Below are 18,605 nucleotides of genomic sequence, written 5' to 3' on the forward strand. Positions count from 1 at the left end.
TGTTGAAATTAAAAATAAATGTAATATTAGAGTACCATACATCGTATGTAAATTTTTATTTCATAAATACAGTACATAATATAACTTTTAATTCCGTTAAACTGGTTTTCAGTTGACAGCTCAGTTAACGAAGGTTTTTACTGTATCTATAAACTGCAAAATAATTACTGAAAATAGCCATTACATTCCTTCTAATATTGCGCAGCCACTCTGTACAGAATAAAGATAGCAAGCTGAAATTTACCCAGAACACAAAATCTGGTACAAGGAATTAAAAGAATATGTTCTTCGGAAAATAAGCTACATTGACCTATGAACCCTTCTTCCATCTACCACCAGATACTTAGTGAAAATTACACAAAAATAATACCTCTGTTTGCTACAATAAATCCTATTATGTTGTATGAGTATGTATGTTTTCATTAAACAATTTTTACAAATAAGACTATCTCTGCTCTTACAACAAGGGCCAGATTTAGACCTAGGCAAAGTAGGCCAGGACCTAGGGGCACGCAAATTAGGTATGATGAAAATTTCCGTCTTTTATTCAATGTTAATGAATCAATAATCTCTTATAATTAATAAATTTATGTTTTTACTTATTCCATTTTGCAGGATAGAATGAAAAAAAAATAGAACAACAACTTTCTTAGTACAGATTAGTGTTTCCTCTCTTCTTGTTAGAAATTAAGGCACATTCACTGGAAATATTTTTGTGGCAATAATAAATAGCTGCGATAGTCTAATTCTTCCTTTCATACGTCCATGCTGTCAGCATGAAAAATGAGGAAGCTCAAAGATAGCTGTATGACTCGGAAATACCAACTTTTCTTTTACTTTTTGTTGTTGGTTAAATGTAAAACAGCTTTACTGAATATTTTCATATTCAATGTCACAAAACACAAATATCTGTCAGGTATTAGAATTCCAATATGAAAGATGTGTTATTGGGTTAAATTTAGCTTGGTAGTTCTAGTGTTCTTTGCAACCTGTATTTATTTTGAGCCGAGGTCAATAAAAAAATCGATTGAACTGGAAAAAAGGAGAAAAGAGAACAGTCTAATAAAGAAAATTCCCAAAACAGACTTGCTTTTCTCAAGAACAATTACAGAAAACATTTCATTTGACATTGGTGGAGAGAACAAAATGATACAAAATTTAGAACCAGTTACAGTAAGTGATTACAAACTCAAAGAATCCCAAGGAAACCTTCGATCCTTGTACTTCTGTGATATCAGTAATTGGGGAAAGAGTGAATCGATTGTTAATAGTAGTAGTGACAGAGAAATAGATCACCTTATTAAATATGAAAATGAGCTGCCTAATAATAAGGAAAGTGCAGACACTTTCAGTGGGCCTGGTTGTTATCCCATTCTGGAAACCAGATGATTACAGCCATGACTTCACAGCAACGCAATGATTTCACCACATTCTTGACTTGGATTTCAGGGTAAGCAAGAGACAGGATTCAGATAAAGTGAGATATTTATTTTTTCAGGATTTGTTTAAAGAAAGTTAGAAAACAAGGAGATGCAGGCAGAAGAGATTATGGCTATGCTACTCGAAATAAAAAGTTCTGTGTTCCATGTACCCTGTCTACTTTTAGGAGATGGTAACAATAAGAATGCTTCTTCAGATGGATTGACTGAATGGAAAAACGCTGATGCTCGTTTAGAATTTCATGAAAATTATGGGTATCATAAAGGGTTTCTCAAGGTGAGACGAAATGCTCAGAGTCATGTGGATAAATTCTCAATGAACAATAAAATTAGACAATGAAATTCAGTATTGGAGGGTTGTTCTTTGACAAATCGTAATTACAGTCAAATACGCAGTAGTGAAAGATATGATCTTTTGTGGATCAGATGAAACATTTGGTTGTTACAACAGTGGCAACTTCTTGGGTGTACTAGAACTTATAGCACAATGTGACAATTTTTAAAAGAACTTAATAAACGACACAAATGCAAGGGAAATGCACAATCATCCCAACTCTCTAAAATAATAAGTGAAGAATTTATTCAATATTACTGACTGGAAAACTATTATAGGAAATATACCGCCAAGTAAAGATCTACATATTTTGGATATACTGTCAATTCACTTCTGGATATATCATACATAGCTCAATCAATACTCATTATCTTCTATGTAAGTTAAAAAGTAGAGCCTGTCATAATATAGAACAAATTGTGGAGGCTATCCTCGATTTGCTCAGAAATCTCGATTTTGATATTAAGGAATGCAGAGGCCAATCATATGACAATGCCAATAACATATTGTGTGTTTAAGCATGCATTAGAGAGCTCAATTCATTGGAGATTTATATAAATTGTGTCGCTCAATCCCTAAAATCTCATTGGCTGCAATTCAGTGATGTTCTTTCATTTCAGCCTGTCGATGAGAAATTGTATTGAATAAAACAGATACAACATTGCAGAGTTTGTCAAAAAAACATAGTCTCCACGTCATTAAATATGTAGAACCCTTCAAAAACATTGTACAACCTTACTGGTTGAATTAATATCGACAGCAGAAGTTCATAAAAAGAAATCAAATGCTCGACATGAAACAACTTTAACTGCTATTGTTTTGGTCGCTATTCTTGAGCATTTCCATGTTGTGAATGCGAAATTGCAATCATCTAAATTTGATTTAACTCTTGTAGTTTCATGTATTACACAAACCTCTATCCAGTTCTGTAACCGAAATGAAAAACTTGTTTGAATATTATGAACGTTTGGCAAGAATCTTGGACTAGGTGTACAAAGCATGTGTGGAAAGACAGAAAAAGTGAAGAAAGTTGGATGATAAAATAATAGAAGAGGAACTTTTTTTTTTGTGACCGTGAAAATTTTCATGTACCAGTAGGTACTTTCTAGACAATTTAGCTACTGAGACAAGCAGGTGATGCTCAGCGTATAGCTTGTTTCATTACAAATCTTCCTTTCTTGAAAAACTGAAATGTTCAGTAACAAATGACATCATCATCACCATCATTATGTGCCAATAATCTTGCAGCTTTCTACCATATTGATTAAAAAATTAATTTGTGAGAGAATGTGTGCACTTGAGCTCACACCTGAAAGAACTCACTAATGAGAACACCACAGATGCTCAGATTCATAAAAACAGCTTCAGAAATTACCGTTATGGTTACTGTAAGTTCTCCTATCAACAACACACTGAGGCGTTTACAGATATTTCTTTATTTCTTAGGTCGCCTATGTCAGAAGAGAGGTATAACCATCTTGCTATGCTTTCCATTGAGGGAGAGTTGTTAAATTATACTGACTGCCAGAAAGAATGTCTACAATTATCTCATTAATTACGTTATTTTAATATTGTTTTAATTTTTTTAATTAACACAAAATTTATTCAATTACAATACATGCCACTATTTTCAAATCTACCCACTACTTTATTTTTAATGGAGTAAATCTACCTAAGTTTATGATAATGAAATTTATAAATTGAGTAACTTTATGTCAATTTTTACTTTTTTTTTATGTTACTAATAATGAAACCATATGTAACTTTCTGTGCTCAAGAAGCGGCTTACAAAACTGTGTGTGAGGGATAGCATTTTCACCCAGGCCTAAGGGCAGCTGTACATTAAATCCGGCCCTGTTTATGATAATAATTTTGTGAAGGGAAATGATCTCGCCACTGTTTTCTTGTTTGAAGTAGCACACAGGCAGGCTACTTCTGAAATTCTACTACACAGTAAGCCTGACTAAACTTGTTCGCCTCACAGCATTTAACTCACAGAATGTTAAGACTTAATACAAGGAAATGCATTCTTTTTAAACGCAACCCCACAGTAACTACTCAATTTCTTTTATTTTTCCTTGTTTGGAATCTATATAAAGATGCTCAGCACTACTAAATAACCCATGACCATAATACTTAATTTATCTAATCAAATCCATGTCTATTCATTCGTAAAACTTTGAAGGTAAATAGTTAAATTATATATATAAAAAAAAATCCAGACATCTTTAATCAAATTAGTGATAGCTACTGAGCATTAAACTGAAGAATAAATCTACCAATTTCTGTTTCTTGCCACTTCCTTCTTTAGTGTTAATTACGAAAAGTTGAATAATGAATGAAGTGAATGAGAACTTTCTATGCGATATATTAGATTCATTAGCTACAACCTTTTACTAAAGAATACATATGTTCAGCAAAGTGAGAGTCAGTGTGTTAAACAGAAAGACTTCCCAGAAATACTTACTGTTGGTGTCTCCTGGCTGTAGCTGCATGTATTTTCACTCCAGTACACCCTCGCTTCAATGAGATGTTTCTATGGAACACATACCCAATACCACGACAACCACATCATGCAACACAAAATGAGTTAGTTCGACAACACAACCCATGCACAAATACACTTCAAGAAGCTCAACTATAAAATACAAAGCATTTTAATTCCAATACATGTCAGCATAGAACACAAGTAAACCACTGCTCATCCACCTGGTATTAAACTATAGTAAAATAATAAAATTACAAACTACTGTCAACTCTACAAAATATTCAGTCACTTTAGATGAAAAATTACAATGTTAGTAGATCCCATAAATTCTACTTTTATTGCAGTGAACGTAAATGTTCTGTAGATATCTGTTAAATACATTCAAAGATAATTATGTCAAGTTAAACAAACTTAAATTAGTATTTCAAGCAAACATAAGGATTATGTTTTCTCCTGCCAAGAGGGCAGAACAAAGAGATACTGGTCGATGTTTTTTAAAACTCAAAACAAAATACAATGAATTAGTTGGCACCACAGTAGCTCAGCAAATTCATTTCTGGAACATGGACATCTCCCTCCCTCTTTACAAATGCCTTTCGAAATGACATTTACCATAAAGATAATAATCGTGGTGAAAGGATGAATGCTAAATTAATGCTGGGCATAAGATTCATGGCTATATGGTTCATTAAAAAAAAAAAATGAATAAGTGGTAACCCATTTCAGGTGTGTGAATTGCATATCAATTAAAATTTCATTTGTGGAAAAATAATATATATAAATTACTTCACTCAAGGAATTAGCCTGTTCAAGGAGCTATCATACACCTGAGATTAGAAGACGAACATAGCCATTGTATGGGAACAACTTTATGATAATTCTGAAGAAGCATACTGTTGCATCAATAAGAAATTGTGACTTATTTTTACAAAACAACCCATGCAAAAATGACACCGCTTATCTCTGAACACAAATTTACACTACTGAATATTGGTCTTGCTGGAATGGAACTACACTATCTCTTTTTGTTACTTGCATAGAAAATTATCCACTGAATACAGCACTGCATGTCTATGATGGAAGAATTTAGAAGTGATACGTAAATTATGTAAAGCTTTCATGACTTATGTTGCAAAAATTAATATAAATTGACTTTACAGAGTTTCGATTGAAATAAATACAATATTGCAATTGTTTCTAATAAAAGAACTAATATAAATCACATTCAGTACAACGAAAAAATAAATTTTACTATGTTTACTGAATGATATGGAATTACATGGGGATGGTGTTTCCAAGGAAAAAATAGATGATTTAATGAAGCTACACCAAGTTGTAAGGCTTGAAGTGTCAATTCCAATACATGTAAGTTATAGAAATGGACAAAGGCAGTCAGCCAATAAAAAAAAAATAACACGAGAAAGACACATAATACGTTTTCCGAAGTGATATAGTGTTAAAAGTTGTGTAATCAAGATGTATATATTAGTGCTGTTGATCGATCAAAATATTTCATCGATTAACTATTTGAATTTAATCCATTAATAAATAGATTAATCGAGTTGAAAAAATGTTTTAATATACTGTAATACACAATTATTGTGTCAATTTCTCGGGGAATTTTTGAGACAAACATAAATAACAAAAAGTATGAAGACTCACCTAGTTAATCTGCTGTTTTCTCTTATAGTAAAACATCAAATTGGTGTTATAATAATAAGTAATAATGACTTACGGGTTTTATGTATTTTACTTGTTGGAAAAAGTTTTGGGTTATAAATAAGTCTACATTGTATAACCAATTATATTCTATTTAGTATACTACAGTATAAGAGAAAAAAAAATTCCACTATGTAATTTAGATATCGCAGAAGCAAATTATATGTGATGATGCCATAAAAGGCAAAAACGTTTATATATTATTTATATTTAACTTGTATTAACAAATGCTAATATTAAATTGATAAATCATAAGATTGAACATTTTTAACATTATTTATTGTATTAAATAACTGACTTATCTGAATATCAAAACATGAATTGTAAATTATATAAGGAGATGACAAACTAATTACTTTCTGGCTAAACAGAGATATAGGAACCAAATTTCAACTAGCCATACCGGTAGTTACCGTACTCTGGTTAGACATAATAGTTACCATATTCTACTGGTTTGAGCAAATAGCAATGTTAGATGGTGAAAAATAAAGAGAGACAATATTGTTACTGCGATTTAAATAAAATAAGAGATTAAAAAAGAAAGAGAAATTTGAAATGAAGACCAATGACATAACCTCAAATAACAGTGATGGGAATATGTGGAATACCATATAATAAATAGGGCTAGGATTCTTAGATCAATAAATATTTTATTTGCACTGCAATACAAACTTGTAATTGTGTTTTTAAGTGTCGGACAGGGTCATCTGAGCATGTATTTTAAGTTTTATTTCACAAAAACATATATTTTGATATTCAAGTGTAGGCTTTCATAGCCCGGAAAACTTTTCTCCCATACATTTTGAAGTTTTTTTTTTTTTTTTTGTAAATACATCTTTTCAGATATTCACATAAAACTTAAGTTTTCGTCAAACAATTTTCGACAAAAGCCCCATTTCAGATTAATCATCGCCATATGTTCAGTGCAGTTGCTTAAACGTGACAGTTGGCAACTGTTTCTCAAAATTGTCTATCTGTGGAACTGCAGTCTGCTCTCTCACTATAAGCAATAAGAGCTGTCACCACTAAAAAATTGTACTGTAACTAACACACAATATAAACACTGATGTGTGATTCAGTATTGCCTTGGAATTTATCATAACTCTGATTCAGGAAGCAATTATAATTTCATAAACATCAGCTGCCTCTGTTTTCGTTTCCAATCATAAACATATCTCTAGGGAGTGCATGCTGTTTCTCAATGGCCACAGCGCTCTTTTTTCCCAGTACAAGGCAATGTTCTGCGATAATCATCAGTCATTTGTGATGGACAACTTGAGGATGAATCTCATTGTGTACTGTAATTCTTCAGCAGCTGAAGGGACAGCATAATTTATACTGGTGAGTACTGCATATTGTTTATATTCACATAAAATAATTGAAATATAATTTTTTTTCCCTTTTTTGTCAGATATTTTCTCGATTTCTAGCACCTAAAAATCCGACCCCTAATAATAAAATAAAGACAATTATTGCTGTTACAGAAATGCTAAGTAAAAAGAAACTTCAAGCAAGAAAGCCATGGATCATGGAAGAAATACTGAGTCTGATAATGCAACAAAGGAATAAATACAGGATAGATATACGACAACTAAAGAAAGTCATAACACAGAAATACACAGAAACAAAAGAGAGAATGGATGCAAGAAATATGTGAAGATCAGAAAATAATGTTTTAAAGCTGGAAATCTGGAAAGCACACGGAATTACTAAATCATTGCAGTAAAGTCAAACACCAAATCTAGTAATATAAAATAGGTTTGGAATGAATGGGGCTGTCTATTGCTTATCTTATAATGTAGTATTAATGTATTATATCAAATCAAATAAAATATAATACATTAATACTACATTATAAGATAAGCAATAGTCGGCCCCATTCATTCCAAACCTATTGTATTTCTGCTTATCAGTTTAAACTACCAACAAAATGAAAATAAATAGTAATATAAAAGACAAAATGGAGACTTATTAATGAACGATCAAGTTAGTGAAAGATGAAATAATTATTTTCAAGAACTATATGCTGGAGAAAAGGTCACGAATGACAAGGAATTTAAGAAGATACAGAATATACTTCCGAAGAAGAAAGAGATCCAATTATTTTGAGAAGCAAAAAATGGAAAGAGGGGAAAGTTGTTGGAAATATGTAGTTTTTAATGTAATGTGCTTGAATTTTCAATGTAGAATAAACTATTGTGGTTGTACACTAGTGTGACAAACCCAGCAATCCCAATTCTGCCAAATTAGTGGCTTTCCCGCTAGTTTTAGTGGATTTTAGACACATATTATTTATCAAAGAAAAATAGTTGATGTGCAGATATTAGCGATTATTTAACTTCTCACAGTGCAAAGAAACACTTCTTTACATTGATAGCATAAGGATTCAAGGGAAATTTATTATTTCCTGGCAGTTTTCTCTGGACTTGTATTGGCAAAACTGCTAATTATCACCATCATTTCATAATTTATCCAATATAATATGGTGATTGTGATAATGTAAATGCTCACTTTAAGGACGAAGCATGTGGCAATCAAGCTCCTACAGCACCACGTGCACAGAATGAGGAAACCGGGATATATTGAACACTGTGCTTGCCACCATGCTAGTAGAAAGCAGACACAGAACAGTAGGCTACTATGTGAAGTACGTAATTTAAAGATATGAACAAAAACTGACAAATTATGGTCATTTTCGATGCTTAACGTATAATTAGGGCGAAATAAACATGTTTCATTCATGCAACAGAGCATTAAGAAAAAAGTGCACATGCCAAGTTATAAAAAAAAAACCGCACCAACATCCATAATATATAACCCTACATAATGGATATTATAGAACGTAATGATAATCAGTATACTGTTAGATTATAGAGAATTGAAAATGATATTAACGTACATAACTAGTACTTCGAGATCTCACGTCATAAATAATCTGGAAAAAATATAATAGCCAAATATAGCCAATTTACATTGCCTTTATAAGTAATTTCTCAATGACTAAAGGGAATGCTATACAAAAAATACCTAATGCATCGCAAATAAGAAATAAAATGAAGACCTAAAAACTAAACTTATCACCTTATGCAAAAGACAAACATGAGACTCTTGTGTATAGATGAGTTCACTTTGAAGTTGATAAACAATGATGATGAACAATTTTGAGTAACAATTTCGATAATATGTTACTAGTCCGCAATGTATGCAATGGAGGCAGAAAGGAACTGGCCACCCTACCCCATTATCTCCTGGCTTAGTTGCCTCATGAGTGATGCCTTACTGGTATCACTTATGAGGTTCCAACCTGTCTTCGGACAGCTGACTCAACAACAACGACAATGTTGATAAACAACGTTAATTAAAAATGTTAATTTTGTTAACAAAACTTCTTTAACATCAGTCCATACCAGAGTCACATGTTAAAGAAGTTAAAATATGAATGAAGAAGAAGAAAATTCTTACTGCTGTTGCATTTAATTTTAGCTATTCTAGTGGTGTCAATGAAATACGTAGACGAAAAGTGTGGCAAAGACATTTTCTGAAATTCCCCGCAAAATTCAGTCTGGAAAAATAATTGTCTGGACTCTTACTTATGTATATAATAGTTCAAGCTTTCGCAACTTTCTGAGAATGTCTCCTCCAGAAATCTTCAGTGTAACTGGTCTAGAAATTGATAAGGACCCAATTTCATGCAAACTGGTGACTCCTATACCACATATGAAGCTTTATAAAGGAATCTCAGACAATAAGTAAGGGTAAGAAAACATGAATTTTATAATTAATAAAACTTATTTAGGTTTACAATAATATAGGCTAATTTCTTCTTCTTCTTCACGTCTCTTATACATTTAACTGTCAGGGCAGCCTCATTTTATTAAATTCCTCCATTCCGATAGGCTAATTACATGCATTTTAAATTGACTCATATGCATCTACAACATTAGTGCTGCGTGTTTGCCCAGACTTTTTCACGTGCACATTGATAAAATGTTAATAAACATAACAAAATTTAATGAAACATTTCATCCACAAAAGTTAACAAAACTATGTTGAACAACACAGTGAAATGTTCAACAACAGTGTAGACTATCCATGTGTATAATGCTGCTGTTTCTAATAACATGGTAGTGTAAACATGCACAGAACATTTCAATTTTGGACAAAACACCAGTGTTCCATATGAGTCTAGGTGGTAATATTTCGATGGCCCAGAACCAGACTGTTCCAAGTCCATTTCACTATTTTTTTTTTAGAAGAGCTATTTTAAGCTCCTGACATTCAAAGCTTCATGAAACAATTTGGAATAGAGCTTCATAGCAACCTTATGGAGAGGAATATTTACAATTTTGTTCGATTCATATATGCAGACAAGAACTGGAACACAATGAAACACAGATTTCTTTCTTATAAAAAGTTGGACTTAGAACAGTCTGGCTCCCAGCCATTGATGTAACATCTTTGGTGGCAATAGGGTATTTTCCACTCTCACTGAGGCTCATATCAGTGTACAATCTCAACGGTGCATTCTAGCACGTTACATTAAAAAAAAAAGTACATGCACGCACACACACATTTCTTTGGATGCCTAAGAAATGCTTTGTGCCCAACTGCAATTCAAATTACAACAGTACTTTAAAAGATTAAGTTCCAATACTGAAAACTTTCTCATTTCCCAAAGATAATACCTTGAAGTAGCAAAGGTTGAGAAACATTCCAAGAAGAAATCGTTCGGAGCCTCATCTACATCTACGGTATGTGAAAAACATTTTATAGTAAAATGCAACAATTGGAGAGATCCTATAATTGAGTTGGATGATGTAAAACTAGCTTATCAGGTAAAGAGCTGGAGAGATATTTCACCCCCTAGAAAGAATCACTTAATACATTCACCTTAGAGAAGTGCTTTAAATGATTTTAATGTACAGTTTATACGTCTAGGAAACTCTGAAAGGCGTTTTGACAAGTAGAGAAGGTTGGCTAAGTGCAATTATGATTTGTATTGCCAGGTTCTTGAGTCAGAAAAGAATTTTAGGCCGAAAAAGATTTTTAAATTAATAGCAAAGGAACAACAAAGGTAGCAAATGAAAACTACAGTTTAAAGGATTCAATGAAATGAATCAGAGTAACAAGTGTGAAGGACTATTTTCTTTACGATAGGACTAGGATTATGAGTAATGAAGATTCTGATGATGAAAGAATTATATCAACAGACAAAGAAAAATGATTTCTTCTAATTTTAGTTTTCACCAGTACATTGATGTGTCTATTTAAACTGTGCCAAATATATGCAAATCGTGTTTGTAAGACACTTACAGCCCAGAGAGGAGCATGACTTATCACAACAACTCACTATAAATGGAAGGCGAAAAATGCACTTCATGTTCCATACCATTCATCATTCTTGGCTCAAAGAAAACGAAATAAATTTTGAGACTGCCATGAAAGAAAATTACTTATGTGTAAGAGGGGACGTACTACATGACTCATCTGATTTCTCAGCAAAGTATGTATCATAATGTACCAGATAAATTCCTTAGAAAGGGCAGCTAAATTTGTTAAAGGTAAAAGAGAACATAGGAATGATACGATAAAAGAACTTAAATGGGAAACATTAGAAAACAGACGTAGAATAACATCATTGTATAGATCACATCTAGGTCAAAAAGCATGGGTAGACATAACGGCTCAGTTAGAGAAGCCAATGTACTATGGTAGGAACGATCATGATTTTAAAATCAAATGTAGGAAACAGAAAACAGATGTAGGTAAATTCTCATTTTTAAATCGAACTATAAATGATTGGAATGACCTACCTGCAGCAGTCTTTGAGGGCTGTCCTTCCTTAAGGGGACACTCAGGCTGAAAAATCTGAATTTTCGTTAATTTTTTTATTCCATATTTGGCAACCTTAATATATCCTCTAATATACTACAAAGGCATTTTTTTTAAATTCGAGCTACAAAATGTAGTAAATGAGACTTTTGTTAGTGGCTGTGTACTCCCTAAGTAGGCGCTGACTCTCCAGGCAGCTGTCAAAATACTTATTGTTTTCTATTTTTGCGTTCAAACACTCATTTTTTGTAGTTTAAATTGTGCACGTTTTCTAACAATTCGCATCCTTGTTTCAAATCAACTTTCATTGATTTTTGGGAACATCTATAGGCTTTCAAACGAACTTTCTAAGAAAAATTGAATGTGAAAGGTGCCAAACTGTTCACATTCGAGTTACATGGAATTAATGTTGCAGATGTTCAGAAAATGAAAACTGTATTTCTTGGAAACCTCTATCACTGTACCAGCACTGACAACAAGCCTAATCATTCTGGATGCCCATCGGGTGAAAGTTCACAGTGCTTTTATAATAAAGCGCTTGCTAAAAAAGAAAATCACACAAAGAAATGATACACACTCCTATAAACACTCTTTGTCTGTCAAAAATTAATCTTGTGCACCAAAGATTGGCATCAAATGCCTTTCAAGAGAGATGTACATGAGGAAAGACGCAAAATGCAAACAAAAGTTTGCACAGTATAATTTGGAGCAAGTGCCAAAAACAAAAATTTATATCCAAAAAGAAGATATATTTGGCAGTAACTGAGGCTGTGACCCAATTTAATAAGGGCTCGTACAAGACTGATGTAGACAAGACACCACCAGGCAGAGAAATATCCAAAATCAGAAAGAAAATCTGTTTGATGAAGGATCGGCGATGCTTGAAACAGAGTGTGAAGCAGTGTTTGCATGTGGAAAAACAGAGAAGACAGGCAGACAAAATGATAAAACTGCACGAGGAGAAGAAGGGAAAACATATGGTGCTGGGAAGTTTTAAGAGGTTAGTGCAGAAGTGCGAGTGTAATTATGTACTAAAACTTTAAACTTGATTTTCTGTAATTTTAAATTTTTCTGAGTTCTACATTTCTATATTGAATATCATCAAATTGTTCTGAAATTTTTTAAGTTCGTTTACATCACTGTTGTCTACAGAATCAAGGATGCATTTTCTAAAATGTTCACATATACCGAAATAGCATCATTTCCAATATGTAATTTTTTTACATTTTTTCAAAACCGGAATTTAAAATTTCACAATTTCTTTAGGTGTAAATATTTTCAAAAACCCATAGTTGTTATTAATTTTCAGATCTTCCTCTACAGCATATGTAAAACAGAATTATTTTTCTTCATGTCAAGTTCCAAAAAGTGGGGTTCAAATTTGCGCCCATTTTTAATATTTTTTTCTCGGGACCTGTGCAATGTACGGCGCTGAAATTTTGTATGGTAACATGTTTAATTATATTCTACTTTCTTAAAAATTTAAATGCATTTGGTTAAATAGGAAAAAAGTCATGAAAATTGCCTGAGTCTCCCATTAAGGAGATTAAATAAAATAACTTAAAAATCTGTGTATGAAGTGTAAATTTAAAAAAAATTACATTACTTAAGGTGACATGTATTTACTTAGCCTGACGAGTTATTCCCTTGGTTTGAATTGTAAATTAGTTTAAAACAGCTTGTAAGAGGGTCTTAGACTAGAAATTTGTAGTTTAATGTAGTTCTGTTTATAAGTAGGATTCTACGGAACAATAAGGGTGTAATTGTTTCTCTTATTTGAACTGCTGTATCAGTGAAGCGAGGTGAGTCAGTGAAGTTACGGTTTACAGTGGCAGTGAATAATTTCGATCAGTGATAAATTTATAGTGTCAATGAAATATGTTCTATAGTCAGTAAAATATGTTCTATAGTGTCCTATAGTTCAGTGAAATGAGTTCTACAGTGTCACTGAAATGTGTTCTAAAGTGTCAGTGAAATGTGTCATAGTGCCAGTGCAGTGAGTGAGATGAGTAAAGTGAAAGAGCATCAGTACCAATGTGAAACTTATCTAGGGCCTATACATATGTAGGAATGGAAAATTAGGTTCACTTATTAATTAGGTTATTTTATGTATTATTATTAATTGTAATTATTATGTATTCATTTTTATTGTGTGTAATTAAGTTACCACTGCCACCAGGTGTTTGCCCACTTGCAGTGTAAATAAAAAATACATACATACATATAGCATTGTGAATTTGGCCACTAATAACATATTGGATTTTGTACTTATTCAGGGAGGATCAGTTTATACAATACAAATCTTTATTGGATAGGTATACAGGAATAAGGGCCATGATGAAGACAAAATTTTCCAAAATTCAGCACAAATTTGACGTTTGACAACTTGGAATCTCTTAAAGAAAAACAATGCTCTAGGAAAAGTTGTAAACTGAATGTTTCGAAAAAGTCTATTTACAAACATATAATATGGCGGACATCTGAAACTTGCAAAAATAACAGTCTGTTAATGATAGAAACGTTCATATTTACTTTTAAACATACATGTAATAACCACTCTTGGGAAGATGGAGAAACATTTTGTTTTGTGAACATTATGAGCTAAGTAAGGAACAAGTTCGAGCAACAGCATGGATTCAGACAAATTGTCATGAATACTCAATCCTTAAAGAAATTTCAAATAAACACACGTAAATCATTTCAAGTACAAAGAAGCCCTAGAATCATATAATGAGGGACAGAAATATGTTCCAAAAATAATCCATTTTTCCTACGAGTGAATGTACATAAGATCAATGATTGTTGCACTCAACCACAATTCGTGAATCACTGGAATTTTGTAAACAATTTGGTGAATGGGTGTACAAAAGAAAATAGGCAAATAAATCCAGTGAATGGCAGCACAATTTAGTGACTGTGACAACTAATTATGTACCATTCAATAAAACTGGCACTTGTATCAGGTATGACAGAAATTAGCTATCTAAACACATGAGGTCCCTATCTAAACTGAACCCACCAAAGCAGCATTACTTCTCACGATATGGACTTTCACTTGCGCAATAAACTCTCACTCACTCACTCACTCACTCACTCACTCTCTCTCGCTCTCTCCCCCCTCCCTCCCTCTCTTTCTTAGGAGATAATGACATGATTATGTTGGCGCACTCTGATATTGGCTCTTGCCATATGCAGGAGACTTGCAGTGGAGGATAGGCAAAAGATTGTTCCTCAAATTACAAAGACAATTTACATGATGAGATGTTAATTTAGCAGTACAGAACAACATAGAAATAAAAAGGCACGGGAAGTGAGATATTCTCACCAAAACACTCCCCGAAAGTTTTGATGAGTGTGAAATTTTAGTCGCTTTGATATGAAGCCACCAGCTGACTGAACTAAATCTGAGACTTTAAGAAAGCGATACAGCTTAAATAAATTAAAGTGAATAAAGAGAAAATTATCTCATTCTGATTCATTTTATTTCTGACAACTTCTCCTTCATGCAGAACTAATAATTTTTGCTGTATCTTATAACCAGGAAGAAAATAATCTCTACTGGTAAAAAATTTCCAATCAGTGTTGATAAGTGCTGAACAAGAAGCAATGAAAGTAGCCAAAAGTATTGGTTTCGGTTTCCCAATCAATAGTCATGCACAGCACATGTCCTTTCAGCTTCCTCACAGCCTTTATATTACTGCTCATTTACGTTCATTAAGTGCAAGTTCATTAACTCTGTGCAAAGGAATTGGAGATACTCACCTTCTTTCCTCACTGTTTTGCAACTGGAAATGATTAATAAGGTGCTACATCATAAAGAAACATTGGGGCCAATTGCATAGACATAACTAAACAAAATTGAGGAAATTTAGCTGAAAGTGCTTTTAATGATAGAAACTCAGACGTAATAAGTGGTGCAAACTGTTTTGTTTTTCCATACAGCCTATCTTCATTTAAACCTTGCTATGTGTCACAAAAAGTGAAAACAACAGGCATTATTTTCACGAAAAAGAGAAGGTGTATTTCTTTTCATTCAACAATTTTAAAGTACTCATGATCAAAATCTGTTCCTAATCCCGAACTAAGTGTAAATTATTAAATATTCGATTACAAAACCACATTTGTCACGATACAATTTTGGAAAAATATACGGGAAGTTCAAATTCTATTTGTGTGTATATTTTAGTATTTTGATTTCCTCAATCATTAACGGAATGAATCCACGGAGTATGAGATTTATTTCACATCTGCAAATCAATTATTATTTCACATCTGTCTATTATATTGTTGCAAAAAAACTAGAATATGAAATAGAACCAATATATAAGTATAACATACCAATAATACATTTTCTTTTCTTAATATATCAGATGAGATGTTGGTAAAAACCATGAAATCTCGCACCATTTTGAATACCATACATTTTTAAAATAGCCTCTTTTTTCTTTTCAAACTTATGGCTGAAGAGTAAAAATGAAAAATCTCAAATAGAATAGCCAAATTTTCTGATGTAGAGAAGATACGAGTACGAGTATATTAATAAGAATATCGTAATTATGAATTACGTAATTTATTAAAACAGTAATCGTGTGGATAAAAAATAAAGATTTTGACGAAAATTAAAAAGATACAATTAGAAATTAATCAAACAAGGAAAGAACAGCATTTTGCATTCTATTAGAGTAAAAAAGAGAAAGCATAGTTCTGTCCATCATACTTCTGTTTGGAATGCAATCAATTATGCATACGAAGCTTCACTTCCTGAAAATGCTGACCAAGATGGCAAAATATTTTAATATACCTTCTGCAATTTGGGTATCCCATTTTACTAGTATGTATATAAACAATCTTACAACATATTTAAAAACTAAATATTCTTAAAAATAATTAAATATGGCATAATTACTATTAAACTGGTAATCAAATTCTGAGCACTTCCAACTTCCTTATTTTGTTCTAGTTGATACACAGTCCCCAACTGCTTCCATTCCATTAAAAATATAGTAATATCAGTACCTGGACAGTCGTGCTCTGATCTGAGAATGGGCTGTTGAAAAATGTGCTGATAATGTTCATAACACTGTTGATGATGTAATTTTCTAGTGCAATATTTGCATGCTTCCTATCATGCGTAGCATTAGCTACAATGCCCATGTCCACCAGAAAACTTTTCTCAAAAAGACTCCACATATGGTTGGATGTGTATATCTCCTTCATTTCCACTTCTGTATCAATATAGCAATGATTTAGGAAGTTTATATAAGCTTCTTTCACCTAAAAAGTGAAAAACATATTACTAAACTAATGTCAGTTTCAAATATTCTAATTGAAATAATTATGTGTATCATTTAGGAAAAATTATACATAACAGTCATTTTCCTCTGGGTTGAGGTGACAGCTGCCAGGCAGATCAAAAGGTTGTGGACAGATGGGGACCAGTGCTAGCTTGTTCTGAATATTTCAATAGGGATCCTGAACCAACTACCCACAACCCAAAGTGTTACGAGTACTGTGCTGAAGGCTGAATAGCAAATGGGTCAAGTCCACCTGGAGACCACTTGTACCTACACAGGAGAGACTGCGGGTGTGGACACAAGTTCCCCCCCCCCCCCGTGAGACTTCAATATCTGCTAAAAAATATACCTATGGATGATTCTTCTTCTTCTACCAAAGAGCAGAGGGCATCCCAAAGATAAACTCTGTAGCTCATTTACTGGTGGGCCTAGAAATGGGACGATGATTCAGTACACAACCAAGCTCTCACTCTTTTGGAAGGCACTGAGTGATTCCCAGTAGATTCAAGCAGAATTTGTGGTAGATAAAGATGGTGTTTGATGGTAGGTTTTCGCAGGACATTTCCGTTTTTCCCTACCAACATTCCACCATTCGTTCTTAAGTGTCATACCTAACAAGGTTTAAGTGATTCAAAAATTGAATCTGAAGCTGGTCACCCACTATGGTTTGTGGGATGAATTCCAGTGTATTGAGGTAGCTCACATCATGAATGTAATTCTTTATGTTTTCAAGTTAAGGGGATCCAGATGGCTTAAGCAGACAATATCAGGATCATCTGAATGACTGACAAGACCAACCAACAATAGACAAATAAAAAATAAGAATAACAGAAGGTAGACGACAGCCAGAATGGTAATAAGTGTATATTTACCTCGGGAATGCAATCTTGATGGCATACCATTGCTACAATGTCGTCCAATGGAAGCAAACTGTGACACTTGATTTCTGTATATACATTTTTCCCCATTGTGCAACATGCTAACAGCTTCACGAGTTCAACATGGTAGCTGAAAGAGGTTAATCAAGTACAATAAAGTAGAAAGTTGTGTTTAGTGCCACAATTTGTAATATTTCACTAATGAAAAATTCTTCCCACAGAATTGGTGTAATTATTTGATACATACAGAGTGATTGAAAAGGTTACATCAACATGTTGGGAGGTGGGATAGCTGGCAAATATTGTTCCGTATATTGCACCATTTTAAGTAAAATAAAAATTCCAGTCTGTGATGTTAACAATTCGAGGCTTTACTACACAATAAGCCACACTGAGACTGGCTTGAATTGGACAATTACAAAATTAACAGTCTTAATTTGTTTATTATGACTACATGATTTCATTAACTGAACAATGATTTGCTAAAGCTGAAGTTATATTTTATAATCATAATCAATAAATAATAATAAAAATAAATTGCAGCTTGAAAATAATGCCTAATGCAAACAATTTGTTTTTCGCTTCCTCTTCATCCATCCATACATTATGACGAGGTGAAAG

At 32.9% G+C, this 18,605-nt stretch overlaps 1 protein-coding gene across 16 annotated transcripts in view; it reads right to left on the minus strand.

The window, feature by feature from the left end:
- Itpr (Inositol 1,4,5,-trisphosphate receptor) overlaps positions 1-18,605 on the minus strand; it is a 178,033-nt gene that overhangs the window by 66,440 nt on the left and 92,988 nt on the right. For 9 of the 16 annotated variants that reach the window (XM_069838494.1, XM_069838491.1, XM_069838488.1 and 6 more), the window contains 3 exons: positions 17,979-18,114; positions 16,829-17,086; positions 4,241-4,309 (listed from right to left, as the gene is read on the minus strand). In XM_069838494.1, coding sequence (XP_069694595.1) covers positions 4,241-4,309; positions 16,829-17,086; positions 17,979-18,114 — 463 coding nt within the window. The remainder of the gene's footprint in view (positions 1-4,240; positions 4,310-16,828; positions 17,087-17,978; positions 18,115-18,605) is intronic. The other 7 variants (XM_069838497.1, XM_069838498.1, XM_069838495.1 and 4 more) reach the window with 1 other exon arrangement.

The sequence above is a fragment of the Periplaneta americana genome, chromosome 10 (assembly GCF_040183065.1).
Source record: "Periplaneta americana isolate PAMFEO1 chromosome 10, P.americana_PAMFEO1_priV1, whole genome shotgun sequence".
Lineage (NCBI taxonomy): Eukaryota > Metazoa > Arthropoda > Insecta > Blattodea > Blattidae > Periplaneta > Periplaneta americana.